Raw genomic sequence first — 24,583 nt, 5'->3', positions numbered from 1 at the left:
CCAGGTTATTTTTTCTTACTAATATCAGTATTTATATAATAGAGGTCTACTGTAAATATTACAGGGAAAGGGATTTTTACAAGGCACACTTACTGTATACAACTCATTAGTGACTTTTGCCAATTCTTCGTGCATCTGCAACCCAATTTCTTTACTCTGCCACAAACAAGAGACAATGCAATTAAAACACACATTGAGAAGCAGGTATATAATGACTTTTATGTTTTCGGGGCCAATATAAAGAGCTCTTCGGTGACCTGTTCATTAACAGAAATATACAAAGAACAAGAGGTCGCCCCCTGAGACTGGAAGAGCAGGAATTTCATAGCCGACAAAGGAAGGCATTCTTTACAGTGAGGACAGTAAAGGTATGGAATCCACTGCCAAGGGAGGTGGTTATCCAATACATTAGATGCCTTCAAAAGGGGTCTGGATATTTTTTTAGAAAGGCATGCCATACAGGGCTATAAATAGATTTAATAGTCTAGAGCTTCTTGATCCAAGGAGAAATCTGATGGCAGAATTGGAAGTAGCCTAATTAGGGTTTTTTGCCTTCTTAAGCAAAAAGAGTAGGAAGGTTAGGTAGAAGGGTTGAACTTGATGGACTTAACAGTTTGGCGGAAGTTTCCACGGTCCTAGGCTCACAAAGTCACACTCAAGGAAACTTAAGATCATAGATTCTTGGACTTGCGGACTCTGGGGATGGAATCTTAAAGGAACAAACTGATGGAAGGTAGCAAAAACAGTAAAAATTCAGATGAGCCTAAATAAAGTAAAATGACACGTCACCTTTTTGAAGAGTCTTATCACATCCTCGCTGATATGTGACAGCCTCACAATGACGTTATTAAGGAAGATGTCATTGAGGGTAGCATGATCTTTGCTTTCACGTCGTGTCTGAGAGAGGACCAAATACCAACAATTCACTGGAGAAAGGAGATGCTGATCTTTCCTGAAAAACATTCATTGAACCAACATGGTTTTCAGATGTTCTAGACAACATGATATATTACACAAAGTGCTGGGCATTCCCTTAACGAAGGGACAGTTTTAGGCTCACACATGTTCCGTACGAACTTATAAACAGGTTACGGGATGATGTACATGCGTGTGGACTTTATAAACGAAAGGGTTATTTGGTTGCCCTAAACAGGGGCAGTTAAGCCAGATGATATTTTAAGGAAATTGTAACATTTTAACAAGCTTCCTTTATACATAAAACTTAGACACACGAGTTGCCATTTACCAAGGACACAAAAAGAACATCTCTTCACATTAGATGAAAGCGGGCTGGGTTGGGATTCCAAAGCGTGTTATTAGAGCAGTGTGAAACACTTATTGGGCACATCTGCCTTTTTTTCTCATTGCGGGTACAATGGGCTGATGCCAAGTAGAACAAACGAACCGCCAAACACGCATATTAACCACAACCTGCCCAGCTGTATCTCAGGACGCTCCTTACTTAAAGTGGTGCTGCTCCCTGGTGCTTCGGACTTTGGAGGAGAACCTCTCGGCCAGCTTCTCCAAGCTGCGGGAATACTCAAGCTCGATCTCTGCCTTCCTGCGGAAGAATTCCTGCAGGTCCTGGAGCAGGGCCAGACGGGACTCGGACTGCTGTTCTAGGCACTTAAACTGCTCTACCAGCTGGGCGCGGATCTCTGCGGGGAAACATAGGTTTTTCGTGAACGTGACATTCAAAATATCATTTAGAAACGCTGCTTCGGGCGTGAGTCACCGCCGCAAAAATATACATTTAAATACACATGAAATATACACTTCTTCTGCTTTTCAGTCATTGTCGCTAAGACCCTTGCTTGAAAGAATATATGTTGCAAAACAACACATTAAATATTCTACGAGCTGTGCAGAAAGCCCGGTTTTATTAAGTTTAAATAAACGTGCGTTGAAAGAGAGGTCTCATGTGGCATATGGTTAGATTGTCACATGATTTCATCAGTGTCAACGCGCAGCTAATTAACGGAGCCTTTAAGATGAAGAGAAGGTAATCACGTGAGTTCTAGGTCTCTTGCCCCCTAAACTTGAGTCTCGGACAGGTGTGCAACCAACGGCAAAATATACCCTCCTGCCACTCGAGACCTTGACTGTCAGATTCACTTATAAAAGGGCAGAATGTGGGGGATACCCAACAGCAGTGTTTCTTTTGTTCGCCAATCATACCCAGGCCTGTCCATGTGGAGCCGCACCATAACATAACATCAGATTTGTCCAGCTCTTTGTAGAACCATCTGATGCATCCTTAGAAATAATATACAGTAAAGCCATGAATAAAAAAGGGCAACAGCGGTCTCCCTGTCACTGTTACTGAGAAATTACATTTTAATAATCTATACATATTTTAAATCATTACTTGCTGAATAACTAACAAAATAAATCAATCAGCCTACCAGTGATTCACTGATTACTCTAATGACTTTAAATATATGTGTCAGCCTTAGTTGGACACTTCCATAGCACTGAATGGGTTACACACGCTTCGACAGGATCATGTCTAATGGGGGGGGGCTGATTTTGTTACATATGAATCCACGTTATCATATCTACTCCCGTTTGCTTATATCACTGTCCCACGTTTCTGTTTATTTGCTGTATCGGCTGCCTTTCCACTTCTGGCTGTAATCAGGACCTTGGACAGCTTCCCGCTGCTCCCCAGGGCCCTCCGGCCAGCATCCAGCTACTCCATGTATTCTCGCAAGCCGAGGTTAATTACCCCTCAAAGCCACGATGCCGAGCTCACAGCAGGCAATTCTCTCAATCTGCTACCAAGGTAACTTCAGGTTACGTGGAAGCTGCATACATTTCTTGTCTATATGGTGGGCTTCATTAACCCTTCGCGCAATCCAACACGATCAGGGCAGGAGGTGGAATCCCAAAATCTAAACAGAGGTTTAAAGATTGTGGATCCATCCAGAAATGTCAGCGCTGTGGATGAACCCGTGCCAACATGTCTGCTCAGATGCAAATGCCGTCACGAATACATTTCATTTAGGACTGCCTAGGCGGGGATATAGCTTTGATGTCGTTGACCCAAACTGTGGCATTTATTAAGACTAATTTAATTACAAAGTGGCAAAAGTGGTACGTAAAAAAAAAAACACTTTCGAGAAGATTTCTCAAGTTCTATGGCAACAACCAATTAGTGCCTGCTTTCCAGGAATTGTGCGCATGCGCGGTAACGCTGCCAGATTGAGTGACATTTTACCGCCCCAAGCTCCCGATTCGCCGGGGTAGAATTTAGGAGGTATTTAAATCTGTACATATTTTGGGCAAGAGATGCCACGCACGCTTTACTCGCTTGCCGCCACGTTAGTCTTAGAACAGCTTGGCTTCCTCTGAAATAGTTAATGTTTTTCTATTCCGTACCGTATAATAACGCGCTGCTGAAAACACTGCTTTTATTGATTGCGCTTTGTCTCATATCCTGGAACAAAAATACAAGGTTTATATTTGGACAGGGATATTTTAGCATAATTGCTACTTTACCCACACACTCGTGAGGTTTATCCTCTTCCCAGACAGACCAGGGAGACATTACACACGAGATCAATAGAACGCAGTAATTCACTGCTAAACGGCATGCGCCCAAACGCGTCAGGGAGCATCTGATCCTGGCTTTCATTAGGAGGGGGATATCCTTGGCACTGCTGTTGGCGTTTCTTGCTATGAAGAATGTAAACAGACGCCCTCCGCTGCGGCTCTTTGCCACCAAACCCTCTGTTTCCGGCTTTTTATTTACCGACTGCTTTTTTTCGGAAGACCTCTAATTAGCAGATCTGTGGGCAGGACCCGAAACGAGAAGTGGTTTAAGAGTAAAGATGGGGTCGGGGCAGATTAGGGACTGAGCCAAGTATCAGCTGACTTGAGACCATTGTTAAAAGTCGTATATATGGCTTTTTGTGTTCTGTCCTTGCATATTAAGTGATGCATAACCAGGAATGGTGGACAGATTTCTATCAAATGCTATCAAAGGGATTTCATAGAATTTATTGATCTTTTCCCACTATCCTTATAACAGATAGTAATATCCTGGGTGTACTTAATTCCAACCTGGTATACGGCTACATCGCTGTTGTCCGCTGGATGGCCGTCGGACTGTAGGATGGCCTCTAAGATTTATTGTCCCAATCAGCCAGACTGTGCCTCCTAATTGTATTTGGCCCTCTTACTTATAAAAGTTTATACAAACACATAATTCCATCCAGAAAATATAAGCCAGGGTATGAAGGTTACATCGCGCCAGCGTGCGCTTCAATGTTCGGCAGCATGCAGAATCCCCGGCAGTCCTCTCTATAATGACCAATATGGTAGCCTTAATCAGCCTATTACAGTTTCATATGAGAATAGATTTATGAGATAAGGGGAGACACGTGGAATTATACAGCTATAAAGTCTCATGTTAGCTCCATTAACTAATTAGTAGTAACAACGATCAATAATCTACTGAAAGCCAGGGAGCTGATTGATCTCTGAGAGCTACTGACTAAGCAGAACACAGCATTTAACGGCAGATGTGCTGAATCGGGACATTCGGAGCAATGGGCTTCACCAACTCAGTAAAGCGAGGGGTCGTCTGACCTGTCTGGACATAAAAGGATTAAGATACGGCAATCCTTCTCTAAAAAATTATATATTTTAAGCCATACATCTGCTTTAAAGAAGGGGTGGGCATATAGACATCGACTTGATTATTATTAATATTATTATTATCTTGTAGTTATATAGCGCCAACAGTTTATGCAGCGCTTCTTACAATACATATATCCAAGGGGTATGGCAAGACTAGAATTGACAATATGTGTTATTATTTACTTACTCCATTTCTGGGATTTAGAAATTATTAGCAACCAAGTCCTTTCTTCAACATAATAAACTCCAATCACCCCCACCTCGCCATTTATACACCCCGGGAGAAAGAAAGACACGCGGAGGGCCCCCGGTGTGTCCTGGCAATGTTTAATATCTCCGTCCACATTAAAGATCTCTCTCTCTGCAGTCATGCATGCTCTGGTTCCAGCTAATCCTGAGGTTGCCAAGGAAACGGGGAAAGATCTGTGGTTAACAGTCAGGGTTGTCCGGACTTCAATAAACCTGATCTTACAACGGAGAATTATTTTTCCCTCAATGTGATACTTTGGGATTAATATTCTAGATTTCAAAACCATTAATTTTTCCTCATAACTGCAATAACGCTTCTAACGCCATATTATAATACAGAGAACGCTAAGTCCTCTTCAGCTTCAAAGCAACATTTAATTATTATTATTTTCTTAATATTCTATCTTAAAACAAAACGATGCAGAGTTTCCCAAAACTAACTTATTTTACAAACCAGATCTGAAAAATATTATTCATATTTTTTCCTAAATAGAGTATTGAAATGCCATATTTTAGACAATCTAAACAGTCCTGGCGTCGATCTTTGAACTCTTCCTGGACGTTTCCAATTGTCTTAACGGCAACGAGTTCCAGGCAAGCGCCCAAGGGATGAATGGAGACCTTGAGCAGCTGTCTTAAGCTACTTATGTGAAAACACTGCTACTGCTTGTGGCGGAACACCGCCTGAAAACTTTTAAGTCCGTCTGTGTCTTTTTAATACCCCAGGGGTCTCGGTTTTATCTCAGTTGCTCCACTGACTTTGTGCGCCTTAGCTCCGTCCCAAAGGATCTCAGCGAGGGCTGTACGCCAGTCCATTCACCAGCTCTTAAAATCACTTACAACCATAATTTTCTGGTAGGATGGCTGAAGTGCTGTGCGTTCCTCTAACAGATTAGTAAACACTTCTTACCCCGAAACTGGCTTCTTTCCATTTCCAGACATGTTCTACTTATCTTACATGAACAGACTATATAAAAAAAAAACAAGCGGCAATCCAAGCGGAGACACAAATTAAAACCACGGGCGGCATTTAAAATTGAGATTTAGCAGCCTGCGCACCCAAGGGGTGAACACTTAGTTCTTAAAGGGGGAAACATTTAATGAATATAGTCATGGATGTATTTTTTTTATATTTTTTTTTTACATTTTTCCTTTTTAAGTGGATAAATTATATGAAAACTGTCAAACTAAATAAAAAAAAATAGAAAAAATAATATCTTATGTTAAAATATATATATTTTTTTTAATTGCCATGTCGAGACCAATTTGTCTGATCTCCCATCAACAATACGTCTTAAAAAGTTTGGAAATAACAAATATTACAGACAATGGCTAAAACGAGGGAGAAGGAGACAAAGGGGCAGAACGGAGCCAGGGAACCGATAGAGAATAAAAAATTGACAATAGATGAAGAAGTTGGAAAAAGTTGCAGACAGCAGTATCGGCAAACAGATGCTGATCCTAGTATGATGTCAGGATCTTATTATGCAGCCCATAGAGGTATCAGATTTATGACCGTTGAACTGTGTTCAAGAACTCAAGGTCAAGGATAATATGCAAACGCATATATCACCCTTCATATCAGGGCCAGCAAAAACTTCTTAAATAAGACATTAACTTGGAAGACATGCAAAGACATCAACTTGTTGGCTAAATCAGCTGATTTAGGAGGAACGGCTGAAAAACAAGCAGCAGCCTGATGAGGGGTTGAATCAGGTGGATAGAGTGGAACAGCTGCATGAGAACACATCAGAGCTGGACTGTAATTATTATTAATGTTTATTTTTACAGAGCTAAACAATAGGCTGCCGCTTCCAAACCAGCACATAATAGGTAAACTAAGACTTCTGAATTTGTTGTCGTTTCTTCGTGTTCTTCAATGTTCCAGGGGCTTCATGTCATTAATTGATAGGGACCTGAATTAAGGGAAGAAAGTTTGCAAAATAAAATTGTGGCCGGTGTTCTATAGAACCCCACACAAAGGTTTTCTGCACAACTTGAACTTGTTGGTTGAAGATATTATCAGAAGTTCCTTTGCCAGCGGACCTCCTAGGAACCCCAATGGAGATAGTAATGTAAGCCTTGGGGGCTAATTTTAGGATCAAACAGCAGGAAAAATGTGTTAGGTGATGAACTGAGTAATCATTTCTTGAGATGAAGACTACAGAAATCAGGACGGTGGCCTGGAACTAAGAAGAATGTCAGAAGAAGACATACAGAATGAACAGTGGGACAGAAAGCCACCAATTGAGGAAAAATAGGTGAATATACATGAATGTCGATGTCACGTAATTAATATTTATAGGAAAACTGGATTCCTTTCCTTTGGAAAAATCTTATACAAGGACATTACACTTTCGACAGTTTGTTATTCCTATAGGACTATATATTATTGCAGAAGTATATCGGGATGCCACTATGAGCGCCAGCCTGCCCAGCACATCCGACGTGCACTCATTAACATTCACTAATTATTCACAGGGATAATTAGCCAGCGCCATTTCACATTCACTTAGATTACTTTTCAAAACCAATTAACGGATGCAAAGAAAGATAAAACATCAAAGAAACGCGAAGGCTTTAAACTTAAAATAAAGCAGTTTATCTACTCCCAAACTTTAAGGATTTAAACATCAATTTCCCCGAGAAGGAAGCCGAGGAGGCTTTTTCCTGCCGCTGACCGACAAAAGCCTACTTCAGTTGATTGCTCAGTAGTCCCTTAGCTCCTGGCTATAACCTGGCCACAGAATAAACACAAAAAAATTGCTAATTAGTTGGCAAGAGGTAAAATTGTCTTCTCTTGCGAGAGTATACAGATGAACCAATTCCTCTTCTGGGCATTGTTAATAATCGCTTCTGTGCCAGAGAGTTTTCACAAAGACAGTTATTTCTATAAAGACCCTGCTAATACGAAGGACAAGGAATCAAAGAATCAATAAAAAGTGATTCTGGTGGAAAGTCAGAAAATAGTCCCAGTGACCCATTTACCTTCCGTGCCGCTGTCCTAACTTCTAGGCATTGCCCGTCTGGATCTGCTGCCATAAGCCTGGTCCAAAATATGCCATTAAATGGTCTTATCACTATAGAACAATTCCCGGGACAAAGGGGGCACTCTGCGTGACCCTGCAGCATTAAGCTCTAGGCTACCCAGTACAGATACTGGGTAGTTTAATGCTTGTTTACAAAGCGTGTCTCAACCTGACAGGACAGGAGCCAAAAAAAATCGGAAATTCAGGACTGTTGGCAAGTATACCATAGCAACCAATAGAACAGTGAAATCAACAAGAACATTCCTTTGCATTTTTATTGTATTGGTCCATATGCACAGAAGATACAATGGACATATAAATATTCAATCGACAAATACACATAAAAAAATGGAGGACAGACAAGCCATTATCCAAAAGATATTGGTGGAACTCCAACTTGTGCCTAAGAGAATACATAATAAAGGCTCAGAAGATGTCAAAGTTGTCATGTACTGTCTTTTGGTCCTTAAAATGAATTAGGTGGTTGGGGGGGTAAGTAGCTGGGGGGGTCGCTGTACTTATAAAAGATACGTTGGCAATCAAAGCCCGGATTACAAATTATCTTGTGTACAAAAATAATGCCTACCACAAAAAGCAAAATCATAGGAAAAAAAGGCAATAAAAACCTCCCAGGACATTCAGATAATTATCTGGAAACAATATACCACTTCTGTTTATTTCTAAAAGGTTTTATTACCGGATTGGAAGGCAGATGAATATCCTTGCCAATCGTATGTCCACAAAGCCAACTAATTTTAGTATTTTTCTCACACAAGTGCAAGAACATCCTGTTTCTTGGTCGAATGGCCTGAGCAGGGACTGGATGGAACTTCTAGCTAACGCCATAAGCCAAATGTCTCAAGAATGCAGCCAAAAACACATTTTTCACATAAAAGATGAAACTCTATGGTCGGTTTTGGTCAAACACGCTAACAATCACCGAGCCCGCATACAAAGCATAGCGAGGAACCCCTGATGGGATCCAGTCAGGTAACACATTACAGTAGCTACAAATCTTTCCAGGTTCCTCAAATCTGAAACTCAGTAAATAGCAGAACCCCAGTAGAAAGTTCTTGCTAGCTAAAGTTTGGCGAGGATTTTTTTACTATTTCATTATATTACCTTCAATATCTGGTTAAAAAAAAGAACACACAACATAGCGATAATAAATAATAATAATAATATATACCATAAGCAATTCAAATCCATACTATTTAATATAAGGTTTTTATTATACAAAGCACCAAAACTTGAGGGGTATTCCGATTATAATATGCAAGAAAATAGTGTTTGTTTTTTATTTATATATAATAAAGCAAAATCTTATATTCCAAAAAACTGTGTAAAAATAGCAATTTTGTAAATTACATTGTCATTGTATAATGTCTCTCAAGAACTCCAGATTAATGTGTTTGTAGCACGGTGTATAGACATCGGTCTCAACTGTTTCAAGACATAATTTAAAAATGATAATAAAACCAATGATTGTGTAAAGTAAGGGATCCACGCTCTGTAATAGATTAATGATGTGTGTCAGTGTATGCTTTGTGTATAAGCTCTGTATACCCTATACGCCTCCAGTAACGTATGTGGACTATGTAGACAGTCGCCTGTGTTATGGATCACATGGCTGAGGGCTCAGCTGTTCCCATCCTATCCTGCCATAAATCTCAGGGCTCAATGCCGGGATCTTCATCCATCTAGTTGAGTGTGCGGTTCCCACATAAAACACAATCCGCTAATTCCCTGGGTTCAGTGCCTGCTTATTACTATATTCACTTCTGCGCTAGGAAAAAAATATCTTAACCTTGACATCTGCACTTGACGTCAGATGAGAAAGGGGGGAGAATTCACAAGGATGGCGGCAAAAAAAAAAAAAGACCACGATGCTAGTGAATCCGAATAAAAGTCTTTGAACAAGGACAGAATCGAGATTTTTCAGCTCTAGAAAACACTGTCCAGCTGAAATGGTCTTCATTAATCTCCCTAGCAGTCATCCCCATGTACATTAATGCCTCTATTCACCTCAATGCCAGATGGCAGCATAAAGGACCACAGGGAAAGCCAATTGTAAGTAACTAGCATCCAGTTTGAATTTATAATGTCTTCCTTGTAGATCCAGAGAAATGCAAAGGGATGCGAGACACTACAGCCAAATCTGACAGTTTGATAGTCAAACCTGATGTCATCTGACTATGGCCAGGATAGCGTGAGAAAAAGTTACAATTAAAAGGAAATTAAAACAAAACTCGATATTAGGAATTACTATCTAACATAGAATGTGTAGTGTATTCTAGGTATGATTACATTTACAATCGCTGACATATAGTGCATAGAAATGTGCGGCTTATATACATATAGTTGATGTACACATCTTATGAATGCCCTCCATATTACAAAGTTCTTCAAGAACCTCCTGTGTAGAAACTTTGAGTGACTTTTAGAGTAAAGACTCCTTGTAACTTCTTAATGTAAATATTTTATGCGCAGTAGCTGTGATGTCTCGTGTCACTGGCTGGAATATATTAGCTGGAATTTTATGGAAATGCCAGAGGCGCTTCATGGAGGTGCTCTCCATCTTCAGCTCTATCAAAGATGTCCTCCTTCTCGTTCCACTTGAGTCTACAGCCATCAGGCCTGAAACCCTTTGCGCCTGCTGCTGCCATGGTAAGGTGAAGCGAGCAGACCTCCTAGAGGAGCCGCGTCCCATATTATTGTGTCTGCGCCAGGCATTTATACTCCGCCAGATGGGAACTCGCTAATGAGATAAATCAGTTTTGTCAGCTTCTAATTGGTTTTCCAGGAGCAGACTCTGCGATTAAAAACAATGAACAAGGCATTGAAAGGGTCAGTACTCAGAGAGGAACAAGAGGCGGAGGGAATCTTTTACAGGAGAAGAAAATAGGTGCTGTGCAAGATCACTGGACTAGGACAGAAATCGGGGCATAATGAAGCACTGCTGGCGAAGACCAAAGAAGAAGCACTAGAAAGCCCAATTTTGATACATATCATACCAATGGTAGATCAAAAAAGAATAATAAGGGACAGATGTCACATGACTTGAAGACAAGCAACATCAAGACAAGAAAGGCAGGTGCCCATAGGCAAGTTTCACTGTACATCTTGTGGCCACCATGTGTTTGTTTATGGAATTGCAATCAGTGGCCCCCTATCAAACAGCATCCCCTGGGAACTCCCTGGGTTTGACCTGGAGTCTCTGGGTGAAGAATGGCTTCCCTGGGTCAGTTTCTTCTGTCTCCAGGCAGGAAAGTGGTGTGAGGTTCCTGTCCTCAGTATTTGTATGATTATCACTCTTATTTCTCCCCTTGGGCAGAAGCTTTCCCCCCCCCAAAAAAAAAGTGTTGTGTACACAGTTACTGCATTTATATCCACAACTGACCAGTTTATGAAAACTTTGAGTCCATCTGCCCCTTTTAGCATTATTTCAGAAATCCCGCAGATATGTTATGAAAAGCTTAAATGCTTTCACTGTTTGGTGCAAAAAAAAAATAGTAACGATTTTACAACAAATAGTAAAAATCTGCATTCAGTCTCCAGTTCCCATTGAATGAGTTAAGTGAAGACATCATCGGTTTTCTCCGGGACCCACATCTGTACGCCCCGTACTCAGTCACAGATGACCACAGGGCGCGGTGCTTCGTGGCGAATGTTTGGCATGATAACTATGCAAAAAGGATTATAGCTTTAATCTTTACCCAAGAAACCTCACAATTACAGAAAGCCATGCCCATCCCCAAATTACCACAGCCGACCCTTAGTGTAAATACAAAACCTCATCGAATACGGTAAAAAAAAAAAACAAGACAAAAAAAACAACATCGATGGAGAAGAAACACCAGCTTTTACGTTCTTGAACATTGTCTTATGGTCCAACTCTAACACAACACCCGGGGCAATGTTCTCATTTTACACGCTGATCGGTGAAGGTTCCATAGCACGGCGAGCGGTTATACTTGCCCATGGTGGCTTATATCTGCACGGAGCCTCCAAAGCATCTTAACACCTAATATTTAGCGCACAGGGCCCCTAACGGGGTTTGTAAAAACAATTTATTGGCCACGTATATTACTTCTGACAGTATGCCATAAACATTGAGCTATTTTGTTTTTATTTCCAGATCTGCCACCCACACTAGAAATAAAAACTGACATCTAATTAGTGTATTGTTTATGACAATCTGATGCCTAATGCCTTTCTATTCATCGCTCTAACCTACCCCACTGAACGGGATAAATGCCCCACTCGATAAAGGTTGTCCACCCTGACCACTGCTCTCCTTCGGAAAAAACCCTGATCTCTCCTACCGCTTCCGCCCTGAGGGTGCAATATTTTGTTATAATATAAGGTCTACTGACATCGATGTAACAAGGTAAAAGCAGACAAATCAGGCTTCAGTATCTTAAAAGACAGGAGCTCTAAAGAATGAAAGTTCATGAATATTTCATCTTTTTTGGTGCATAGAAAGAAAAAAAAAGCAATGCGTTATCTTCTGTCTACAAGACCCGCAGCCATCTGCCTCGCGCTAGTCGGATATATTTAGAAAGAAAATATCAGCATATCCCCCAGAATAAGCGCGATTTTAATCTGTCAAACGAGTATGGCTCCCAAAATTCAAACAGGCATGATCTGTGCTTTGTGTGATTCTCCGGGGCAGCTCTCCAATACCCCGGAATAGTCTTAGCACGGTGCGTGACCTTGAGAAAGCACTTTGTAGCGGCATCTTGTAAACAGTAACATAACGTGTGATATAGTGTAACATGGTGTGCGATATATTATGGCAACAACACATATCCTCCCATATTATAAACGCCACTGTTTAGTATATGTGTATAAACATTACACAAACCCCAGCACAATAACACGGTGTGCTCCAAATCAAATGTCTGCATCATACACTCTGCCCCAGCAGATAAGAACCGCTCGGCTCATCTATCCTGCCTATATTTTCTCTATAGCGCCATCATATTCCACAGCGTTGTACAACGGATGAACTGGGCATAACAAGTACTGCGTTACAAGTACTGCTCAATTTGGACGGAAACAAATGGTAAGGAGCACCCAGCTCAAAGAAGCTTACAATCTAGCTGCAAGAGCCTCAATCAGTTGCTGCTCTCGTCTTAGATTGAGGAGCCATATGCTGATCCCATACATGTTTAGGTTCCCTCCATGTGCTAACCTCTACCACTTCTGCTGGGAGGCTGTTTTTGAAAACTACTTTAGTGAAGCGCATTGCACATAAGGCAACCATTTGCTTTCACTCGTTTTTAGGATCATGTATCCATTCTGACTGATAAAATAACTTTAACCCCTTAATGACAAAGCCCGAACATGTACGGGCTCAAAATGCATTGTTTTCAAGCCCATTGTCCTTAAGGGGTTAATTTTCTGTGCATGTGTATATTATGCATAGAGAATTAAACAAAGCTTGTGGTAATTACCGTCAGTAAAGCCTAGCATTCTCCGAGCCATGCATATAAGTAATTTGATCATGCAGTTATATTCTCGCATAAGCCTTACGTCTTGTGACATGACTGCAGACAGGCCAATGTTTCAGTCCCATAGGGGATATCTCTCTCCCAGCCAACCCTACCTCCCTCTCTTCGATGCTTTAATTTTACTAAACGTTGAGTTTAATCCCCCCTCTCCCAAAACCATACCTTAGTATAAGAGCCCCAGGCTAATAAAGCTTAGTACGGGAGTAGCCGACAGCTAGTTCTTTGGTTGCTGCCAAGCTAAAACTCCCAGGGTCCTTGGACAGCCTGTGTCCAGCCACATATAATGAGAGGTGAAGCTCAGAATGTTGGCTTGCGAAGGAGTAACAGAAACAAATAATAACGTATATTATGTGTGATGCCATTTTCTAAAAGTATAGAGGGTAATGCAAAATCTTCAAGTAACCAATCAGTGGAAAGAATGGTGAGACCATATAGGAGGAGGGCGGCTCACGTAGTACTGTAATACGCATTATTTTATGGTGGGGGTGTCAGGGACATTAGACTATCCCTTTAACTGTATCTCTTTTCATCGCCCATTAGCAAGCATGCTCTTAGGGAATTCTCTGTGCTAATTAATATTGGCCATTACTGCAGGAGTTTTTCCATACACATCGTTGTATTTTGTTTTCTACCATCTGTTCCTATAGATCTGTGTTGACATGTAAAAAAGATAGAGTCCCTTTTTTTGTAATGAGCTGTTTTCCCAACCCTTATTGAATCACGTATTAATAGAGTAGTGACATTTGATGAGCCAATAAATGCCAAATATCAACCTTTTCAAATAAATGAATGCCAGCCGGGTCAATTTACCACAAACATGCTTTTCATATATGGGAATGTTATAAACGTATATCACATGCACATCTAATGCATACGCACACAATGACTGCCAGGTAGGCCTACCGATATTAAGGCCGCCAGCCTACACTCAGCTAGGGTAAAGATGACAGATAATGTTCTGTTCAGCTACCATAGACAGAAGAGTTTAAACTTATTTAGGATTTCTCATAAACCAGCATTAGTCCTTATGGATGCAAACGCGTATTGATTAGGTCAGCTGATGTGTCCCACAGAAGACAACTCTCCAAACCAGGTTTTTCTACAGGACCATCTTTGGCATCAGTGGAAGTAAATCCCGCAGGATAAACTAGTGAACTAAATAATCTGGACCTTAAAGAGTTAAATTATCAAACTTCACAATGCCTATTGACCTAGCCTGTGAATTACAATATCAGTCATAAGGTCAGAAACATGATTGCTCCTCCTGCAATGTTTTTGCTCTGTTCTGCTTGGCTTGGCTCTACCTGCAAACAGTGAAATACCATTAAATAAAGCTCAGCACTTAGCCAGGTCCTGCTCAATTGTATTGATTCAATCTATGGCTCTAAAGCTTCTTGGGTCATTACCCATTAAATGGATCACTGCAATAAGATGGTCAGACACGTCTACCCAGATGCGAACAATCAGGCAACCCTACGATGCTTTTCTTCCACATGTATCCAGACCATAGACAGTTTAAACTGGGTTGATTTAATCTTAAGAGGGGTTTTGTTACCTTTATCTGCAATGATGCAGTTGTGGAACCTTGCAAAATGTATCCATTTTTAAACCGCACTCTCTGCGTAAACCTTTAACCTCTAAATTCTTTATTTACATAGGAGAACAAAAGTTTTCAGTCAAGTCTTTGTTGCTCCTAACAACCACAAAAATGTGTTTCCAAAGTGAAAACCAGTAAAAGGTAAACAATCGGCCAAACAAACAATAAGCCAAGCGCCGTAAGCTTAACCATCAAGAGCTTTGTCAACAAGAATACTCATGTCCAACCTTAAACGTTAAATAGTAAATGTCCTTCAACCAATCTGATCTGTATATGACCTACATACCACAACCATTACTCAGGAATCAGCATACTAAACACCCATTTTACATTTTATACTCGGTCAGGGGCGCACCTGGAGTATTTGGCACCCGGGGGCAGATCCTGCCCTGCTGTCACCACCCCCACACTTTAAAATGTAAAGACAACCGCAAAAAAAAAATAATGTTGGCAAGAATATTTATTTCACAAATTCGTAATCTGTATGTCAACTGGAAAAAATAAATTACCGGTAAATGAGTTTAAATAAATATAATTTACTGGACAGATATTGTACAGCATAACTCCCATTACTATATATACTGAGGCAGACATTGATGGTGGTACAGTGTAACTCCAATCACTATACACTAAGCCAAACATTGGTAGTGGTGCAGCATATGCCCCTTAGACAGCATGACTGTGCCAGCTCTGCCACCCTAAACAGCCTGCCTGATATATATATGAGAGTATTTGTGGTTAACATACAAGACACCATCAGGGCCTGTTGTCTGCGCATTTATCAGGAGAGTAGAGTCTCATGTAACAATATTTGATTTCATACCAAGTTACTATTCAAAGCTCATCCTATTTTGTTCAGGTACCTATATGTTCTAGATCTAAAGATGCAATAGAAAGGCAGGCTCAAAATACGATTTATCTCTCAAGGAAATTCGAGTCTGAAGAACCAACTCTAGTATTCCTCTGCTGCATTCCTCGATATACAGAAGGAAACAAAGGAATCTAAAAATTCCAAAATTAAAACCTGTAAACAGCGTCCTTACATTTATTGGGAAGATGATCTAGTTACAGCTGCATCATTTTACATGCTTAGTGGTGTCCTCGCCCTTAGTGACTCATTCTTGTTTCCAATTTTGGCACCCATGGACCTTCACTTTTTAGATCATCGCTTGTTGGAGAAGGCTTGCTGTCACAGTAACTTAAAAATGCAGCAAAGCTTGAAGTCCCTCTCACTACAACATAGATCTTTCTTTTTAACATCTCATATGACTTTTCAGCCAGCGGATGGCTTGCAAGTCAAAATTAGATGTTTCCCAAATGTTACATTGATTTGGGGCACTTATATATATATTTGTAATTTTAAATACTGAATTTATTGTACATCAGGGGGTTCCAAATATTAATAAGAAATAAAAAAAAATATTAAATAAGATATATAACAGGAGATTACCAAGTTAATGAACCATATTTCTTATGTAATTTGAACTTAATTGGAATCTTCCTCTGTGCTTAATTGTTCTCATGAAGACAACAAAAACAGGATGAAAATAATAAACAGAAGAACAAATTAAAGTAAGGATGAATCCCTTTCATTACAGATAAACCAATGTTTTAGATCCTTCAAGTGACAATCGCCATGGAGGAAGTACATAAAAATAATAGAAGCCGTGCCGTACCTAAGGTGGTACAGATACATGGCACAACTAATCACCATATCAGAATGTTGGTATCTATTTGTGATTAGAGCGCATGCCTAACAGTCTACGGGCATAGGGTTTGTCCTAAGGTACGAAGGAACCTAAGGTGCATTCATTATACAATAAGAATTAAATTGAAGGGGAAAAAAGCTTTAACGGGAGGGAAGGCAGGCCTTCTATGAAATCTTAATGAAACCTACATGCATTAGGGGTTGGAGGGGATAGGTAGTCCCAAAATCACAAATATATAGGTAACCATTTCCGTGCACAAACACTATTTTAAATTACATGTACTGTTCATGAGCTGACTGGGGGACACATATATCTGATGCACTTCTCTTGTTTAACTTCCTGAGCTGGAGACACGTATAATTAAACACAGGAAGTGGAGAGTGCAGCATAAAAATCTGTAAAACTTTGCATATTACTGTCAGTGTGAATAAATGCCTATAGGAGTTGCGTTTTAAGTAAAGTATTCATTTTAAATGCGAACGCAGCCAAGCTCCTGGCAAAATCTATAATTCGTGAACTGCAACAGCTACGAGCCTTGTGCCAAAATTAGGTTGAGCTTCCAGCTGGGAAGTTACTTGATAACATAGAGGACGCTTTACACTTTGAGAAATAATAAGCAGGATTGTAATTTAGTTTCTGAAGTTCTTCAGGAAATATTACAGCTACGGAGGAGAGCAAAGAGAGTGTCAACCTCTAAATCTGAATGAGAAGCCAATTCATACTGTTACCAAGTCAACCAAAGGAACGTTCTGTCACCATAGTGACCTCATAATGAAGAGCCCGGGAACTCTCTGAAGACGCACGGTACACAATGCTAAGTATTATGAAGCCTCCTGGGGACTTGCTAAAACTGAACGCTTGCTGTGTCGATCATGCTTCATGTTTTAATTACAAAACAGTGCTGGTAACATCGGTCTTAAGAATCAACCTGAAAACTAAAAGCATTGCCCAGGAGAACTTACAGCTGGCATCGGCAACAAGGAACCCGAGGAACACGATGCAAACTGTTCAGAAGTTCCATTCAGACATTTAAAAACCAAAAGATTGCATTAAATATTTTAAAAATAGCCATTCTGGAACATGAGAACTGTTAACTCTTTCATTTCTTTAATTGTTTAACTACAAACGTGTTTATGTATTGATTCCATCTTTCAGCAACATTCTATCATTTGGAACATAAAGTAACATTTTTAATTTATGTTTTGAAAAACTAAAATGTTATTGTCTCGACAGAAATTGGGTTATTTCTGTACAGGGGATGGACCAGAAAATATTGTTTTCCTATGCAATAGTTACTTGCAGTAATAACGCAGGCCTCAAAACTATTTTCTGTCACTTTTTTGACTTTCCCGCCGTTTTGCCACCTTGCCAGCTCCGAACTGACGTAGTGTTGGGCAGCGGAGCCATTTTGGGCATTGGTTCCATAAAAATCACATGACGTTGGAAGAATTATAAGGGACATTTCTGTTCACTGTCAGCTTCTCCCATATTTTATCCACGCATGAACTACAAAGAGCGGCCTAGTACATTCTGTCTCTGAGGCATCAGATAATGGCGTTACGGTTCACTAAGGCTGCAATTTAACCTTTTTTGTTCTTTTTAATGTATTAAAATATATCTGGAGTGACTCAGAAAAACTTTTTCAGAGTACTGTTTTGTGTACTCCAGACAAGCACGGAACAGTTAAATATGAGAAGGGCACAACTTCCTCACGGCAGAAAGTAATTCAATATATATATATTTCTACATTTACAAGATATATGATCGCAGTGGCTACACCCAGAAACCATTTCTAACAAAGTGTCTCTCCCTAAACAGATAAAGGTTAAAGAAACATGTTAATCATTAGTTAACGGCACCATACCCAGAATTTGTGTTATCGGGAATCCATTGTTGGGATTTTGTGAGGTTTCTTTAATCAGAAAGTGTATTTTTGTAACTTATACATAAATGCTTATTTAAAACATTCCAAACCATTGCATGACCTGAGATATTTAAACCATTTTCCAAAACTTTGCAAATAAGTAAAAGTATTTAAAATGTCATGGCCTTTTTTTATTAGGATAGGGGAAGGAATTTCCCTTTGCGCACTCAACTTCCTGTTTTACCATATGCCAGCTTCTCTATTTGGAACTGCTTTTGTGGTCCCATCTGCAAGCATTATAAAAGTTATTTTAAAACTACACTTATATATAGTTTCATATGCCCACGTATAACCTATAATTTATTACCATGTCTCTAGCCTTAAAGGGAAAGTTTACTCTCCTGAAACTTTCTGTAAAGAAGAATGCACGTTAAATGTTCTGTGTGTACTTTAATATGAATTTTTCCAAAATGGAAAAATAAAAATAAAAGCACGTATCAGACATAGAACCTGCAACTGCCCTCTTACGTGGTCTCACATTTCTTGCCATTGATTGGCTGCTTTCATCAGCTGATCAGTGGCAGGAAAGCGCTCCCATTTAAATCAATAGGAGTGCTTTCCACATATGCACGATCACCAAGCCAGCTCATGGTAAAGCATATCACGTGCGAGGGGGTCAGAGGAAGGGGCAAATGGATATGGAGGGATTCCCAATCCAGTTGTGAAGAGGACATCATGGAAATTTGAAGGCACCACGCTGAGATGACATTCTCTTCTTTGGAAGATACTTTATCCTTATCTGTAGGTTTTATGTTGCGAGTAGCAACAAGGAAATGTTTCAATAAAATATTCCTTTCTAGCTTAATGGTGTGTAGGGCAATAGTCATAAAGCCCTGCTCTGGGGCAAAGTGCAAACTATGGAGCAATCATCAGAGAAACCAACAGAGAGATCCCAACTGACTGTTCCATGCGTGCTATTAAGCATCAGTACCGGCTGAGTAATAATTTATTGATTCATAGAACGCCAACATATTCCGCTGCGCTGTAATCGCAAAATATTTGGTGATTTCATCAATTTTATAACAGATGATAATTAACAAACTACAGCTAACATGATCCCCAACTTCCATGCTGTTGATGATCAACTACTACTCATAGATCCTCGAGGTCTGTCGGCTTCCTACTGCCTTACAATAAAACCCTTAGATAAATCTGAAGAGGAAGGGTTGGATGTAAGCGCTTTGTGTTCTTCTTTCTCGCAGGCTTTACTATATACCTCACCGATCCACATATCAGCCTGGATTTGATCTGCTGAGTATCTTAAGTGCTAAACTGAATTACGGGTATTGGTTGCAGAGCCACAAATTGGCCATCCGTGAAAATGCATGGCTTGACTTGTATGCGTTAAACTATAAATAAAATATTGAATGTGACATGTGGTTTTAGGGTGCGAGCGGAAATACGGATTACAAATACTGTGCATTAAATTCATTTTAAGGGTGTTAAAATGTCTTTGTGGCCATCATTGCTTGTTTGCAACCAAATATAGCTGCAACATATACAGATCTGCTTTAGGAGAAGTTATTAGAAAGGGTTGAGCAAGAACAATATGCACATTATGCCAATCAAGTTTTACTTCATTGAGAGGGTGGTAGATGTTAGCCTTTACCACTTCTGGCGGGAGGAACAGCCTCCCAGCAGAAGTGGTAGAGGCTAATATAGTGAGGGAATTTAAACATCATGCATGGGGATAGGCATACGGCTCCTGAATGCAAGGCACATCTGAGTCTTTACGTCAGGAAAAATAGGCAGATTAGATGGGCGGAATAGGTCTTGCGGTCAGATTCTTTCACTGTATGGTGCTAAGGTACAGTGAAACTGGGGGAAAAAAACCCAATTAAAAAATGTAAAAGCTTTCATTTTCTTGGCATAGCAAAGGTTAATCACAGATCTAAAAGACTAGGGAATTTCCTGATTAAATCACATTTTACAACATCTGAGGTCATTAACATTCATGTAACGCACGGGGTACAATGTATGTTTCCAAGCAGCCGCTGCATTAAAGCCCGAGCGGCATTTTCCCTGCGAGGAGTATGAATTCGTCTTCACCATCACGGTGCTGAGAATCAGATAAGCCCCTCGCTCTCTTCTATCTATACGTGATACGGTGGGTTTTAATCAAGCTTATAGGGAAACACAGGAGACGTATGGGCTACCCGGGACGTATGTATTTACTGTGAACATCTTGGAAGCTGCATGAGGTTATCAATATGTGCCAGAGACAGAATATATATTAACAACACACAGGAGTGTTTATAAACGGTACTGGATGTGTGTATTTGTTATCAATATTGACAATAAATAAATAAACAATTCTCTTAGCTCGGGATTCGAGGAGCCAATGGGTGCGGCAAGAAAATACCCGGTGTAATAGCTATTTATAAAAATGTTTCGTTTTGTTGCAGGTCAAGTTCTTGGATATTTATTTATTTATTTATGGATTTTCGATGATCAGGCTGCACACATTGAAAAGGAAAGGAACATATCTCTAGATTGTAAGCTCCTTTGAGCAGAGCCCTCCTCACCTGTTGTTTCTGTAAGTCACATTGTTATGTTATAGACTACTTGTTATATCCTGTCTACCCATTGTACAGCGCTACTGAATATGATGGCGCTATATAAAACAATATTATAGTAACTTAGTAATTTAGGTAGAGACAGAGGTCCATCAAGATCAGCCCTTCTGTTGATCCAGAAGAAGGCATTTAAACCAGACCGGCAGACAATCCAGCAACCTTTACGGGGTCTCTTATTAATAGGTAATAGCATGTGCCCCCTCCTTGCACACCTGTGTGTAGCCCACACCTTTATCCCTAAATGCATAATTACACCCTATATGCATAATGTCACATGCATGAGACAATGAGCCGGATTGAAAGAACATGAAGGACGTATCAATGAGAAGAGCAAAAGGGCAAATGCTATGAGAGGGGCCATTGTGTATATTAATGACGTGAAAGAGGGGATGCAGCGATATCAGGTTAAAAAAGGTGCAGGGAGAATAAAAAGACCCCCCCTCGTGAGACGGATACGGAATACATAATACGCGTACGGCAGAGGCTCAGCACGACACTCATAACACTCAGCGAGACAGCCTTTGGTCTCAATGAGAAGCTGTGAGATAAACTTTCATTCTGTACGTCGGGAATCGCCTTTTAAAAGCATTTTTCAGTCTGCACACACACAGCCCCCCCACACAACAGCCATCACATAATGCTCTCTACTGAAGCCCAATCCTTGTCATTTTGTGAGCCGCTGTTTGTTTGGTCTCCCAGCACTGATAATAAATAATAAAAATAATAAATTAAAGGGTTATTATGCTGGGGGGGGCAGCAAAAAAATCTGAGAATGCTGGTGCTGTGCCTTCCTATGAATGGGCAGAGAAGAGGCAGAGAAGAGGTATGGACGGGGGGAAAGGCCAGGCAGGACTGTGGTGGGGAAAGTTGTGTATGTAGAGCGAGTGAAAGGGCATGTTATATACAGATTTAGGCTTTTCACCTGTTCTCTGTATACATTATATGATCTCCTGGTACGTGCCTGTGAGTGACGCGGAGTGAGAAGGGCATTTCTTCGCAGTGACATGCCACCCCGTGGCTGTGTCCTTTAAACAATAAAACCACACAGAGCCTCATGTGTCACTGGGTTGCAATTTGCAGACAATACACTGCGTCCTTTACAAGGGGGGCAAATCCCTATCTGGGAGACGGATGAGCAAACATGATGGATCTTGCAGGACAGAGAACGCGACACTCCTTATTTGCTGCAAAGCTGCATTGCAGACCCCCGCGGGTCTCCTGACCATCCTGCACAAGAAGTCCCATCGGACACAGAGAAGGCGGCAGGGGACCGAGGGTGCAATCTCTGCCTGCCAGGCATGCAGGTTTATAAAACTGGAGGGACTTACACCCCGGATCCAGGGAACACAGAACAGCTAGAAAAAAAACCCACAGAGGCCACAAGGAGATGCAAACGGCAGATGCATACTGATGAACACGGGTTACGGGGAGGAGCGCATGCTGAATTCTGAGACATGCAGGAGGAGGCATACAGGCTGCATGTCGCTGAAATGCAGGGAGTTGCATAGAACATGCATGGAGATGCCAACAAGGGCTGTAGAGGAGATCGGCCCTGGGCTCACGTTGATGCCCCCCATGGGGAGGACAGACCTGAACCAAGGTGATGAATAGAGTAGTGGAGATGATGCACACAGTGCCAGTAGAGGGGTGCCCACTGTGGTAGCAATATGGCACACGGAGGAATATTTTGTAGATTGCTGGGAGATCCCCAGATTTGCAACATGTGAGGCACATAGTAATGAAAGGCTCACTGTCTGCCCAGACTGCACGGGGGCAACACCAGCCCTGGGGGAATGCCTATAGTGACACCAGGGGCCACATACTGGATGCAAAGAAATGCTGAGCCTGCAGGAGGCGCCAGTAAGCAGCAGGGTGTCACAGGGGCTGTGGGCAGATGGCCATAATGGGCCTGCACTGGCCAAACAATAGCTCTGGGCCAATGCCAACAGTGACACCAGGGACCCATGCACTGGCAGCACAGAGATGCCCCAGATGACTGCAGTTACACACACAGCGGTATAAGAGATCGCTTTCAGCAGGATGATATACACGCTGGCTGCAGGAGACGCATGCAGTGAATGCAGGGTGTCTACAGCGGCTGTAGCGAGGTACATGCAGGCTGCAGGGCTGGAACTCACTGGATGCAGGAGCTGCACTCACTGGCTGTAGGGAGGTACCCGATGGATGCAGGAGCTCCACTCACTCTATGTGTAAAGATGCACTCACAGGCAGTAGTGGGGTATACACTGGCTGTGGGGGGGGGTTACACATTGGCAGTAGGGGGACACACTGGCAGTACGGGGGTATACATGGGCAGTACGGGGGTTTACACTGGCAGTACGGGGGTATACACTGGCAGTACGGGGGTATACACTGGCAGTACGGGGGGTATACACTGGCAGTACGGGGGGTATACACTGGCAGTACGGGGGGTATACACTGGCAGTACGGGGGTATACACTGGCAGTACGGGGGTATACACTGGCAGTACGGGGGTATACACTGGCAGTACGGGGGGTATACACTGGCAGTACGGGGGTATACACTGGCAGTACGGGGGGTATACACTGGCAGTACGGGGGGTATACACCGGCAGTGGGGGATGCTCTCACCTTTGACTTGGTTCTCATACTCCGCGATGATCTCCTTGTCCTTCTTGTACCGGGACATGTTGTGTGTTCTGTGCCGGCTGCGCCGGGTCTCTTCGCTTTGATCTCTCGTTTTAATCTCCAGAGAGACTGCTTCACCCGGACAGGGGGGGATCGCCCGCAGAGCAGCCCAGCCCTGTATGCACAGCTAGCACGGGGCTCCGCATTGCTGCGCTCGGACGCTCTGCTCGGATTGTTTTCGTGTTTCTCTCGCTGCGGGGCTGGTGGAGGCTTCGCGTCACCGGCTCCTCCCAGCTCCTGTTACACGGAGTGCGATGTGTCCTGCCGGGGCCCTCACTGCACAAGGGGCCCACTCCGGAACACCCTCACTCCACTTAAACCACACCCACCCTCACTCACCCCAGTGTGCGGTGTGTTACCCCCACCCTCACTCACCCCAGTGCGCGGTGTGTTACCCCCACCCTCACTCACCCCAGTGCGCGGTGTGTCACTGCCACCCTCACTCACACTAGGCAGGGTAGTACCATCCTAATTGCGGGCAAGTAGGTACCCTCACCCCCCATCCTCACTTACCCCAGGTGTCTCAGCACACATATAATCCCTTTAAGGCTGTACCCCCCCCCCATCCCTTACTCCACAACGGGTAATAACCCCATCCTCACTTAGTGCCGGTGTCTCAGTACTCGTATATTTCCCTAATGTATGCAGGTCGTGCAGGACACTCATCAGT

The 24,583-nt window shown here is 41.8% G+C and overlaps 1 protein-coding gene across 2 annotated transcripts in view; it reads right to left on the bottom strand.

Annotated features, from left to right (window-relative positions):
* SRGAP3 (SLIT-ROBO Rho GTPase activating protein 3) overlaps positions 1-24,235 on the bottom strand; it is a 38,326-nt gene extending 14,091 nt beyond the window's left edge. For both annotated transcript variants that reach the window (XM_053469015.1, XM_053469017.1), the window contains exons 1-4: positions 23,857-24,235; positions 1,463-1,658; positions 790-952; positions 94-156 (exon numbers count right to left, since the gene is read on the bottom strand). In XM_053469015.1, coding sequence (XP_053324990.1) covers positions 94-156; positions 790-952; positions 1,463-1,658; positions 23,857-23,914 — 480 coding nt within the window. In that variant the 5' untranslated portion in view covers positions 23,915-24,235. The remainder of the gene's footprint in view (positions 1-93; positions 157-789; positions 953-1,462; positions 1,659-23,856) is intronic.
* Positions 24,236-24,583: the final 348 nt, after the last annotated feature.

Source organism: Spea bombifrons, chromosome 6 (genome assembly GCF_027358695.1).
Source record: "Spea bombifrons isolate aSpeBom1 chromosome 6, aSpeBom1.2.pri, whole genome shotgun sequence".
Lineage (NCBI taxonomy): Eukaryota > Metazoa > Chordata > Amphibia > Anura > Pelobatidae > Spea > Spea bombifrons.
This window is presented reverse-complemented; position numbering and strand designations above follow the sequence as displayed.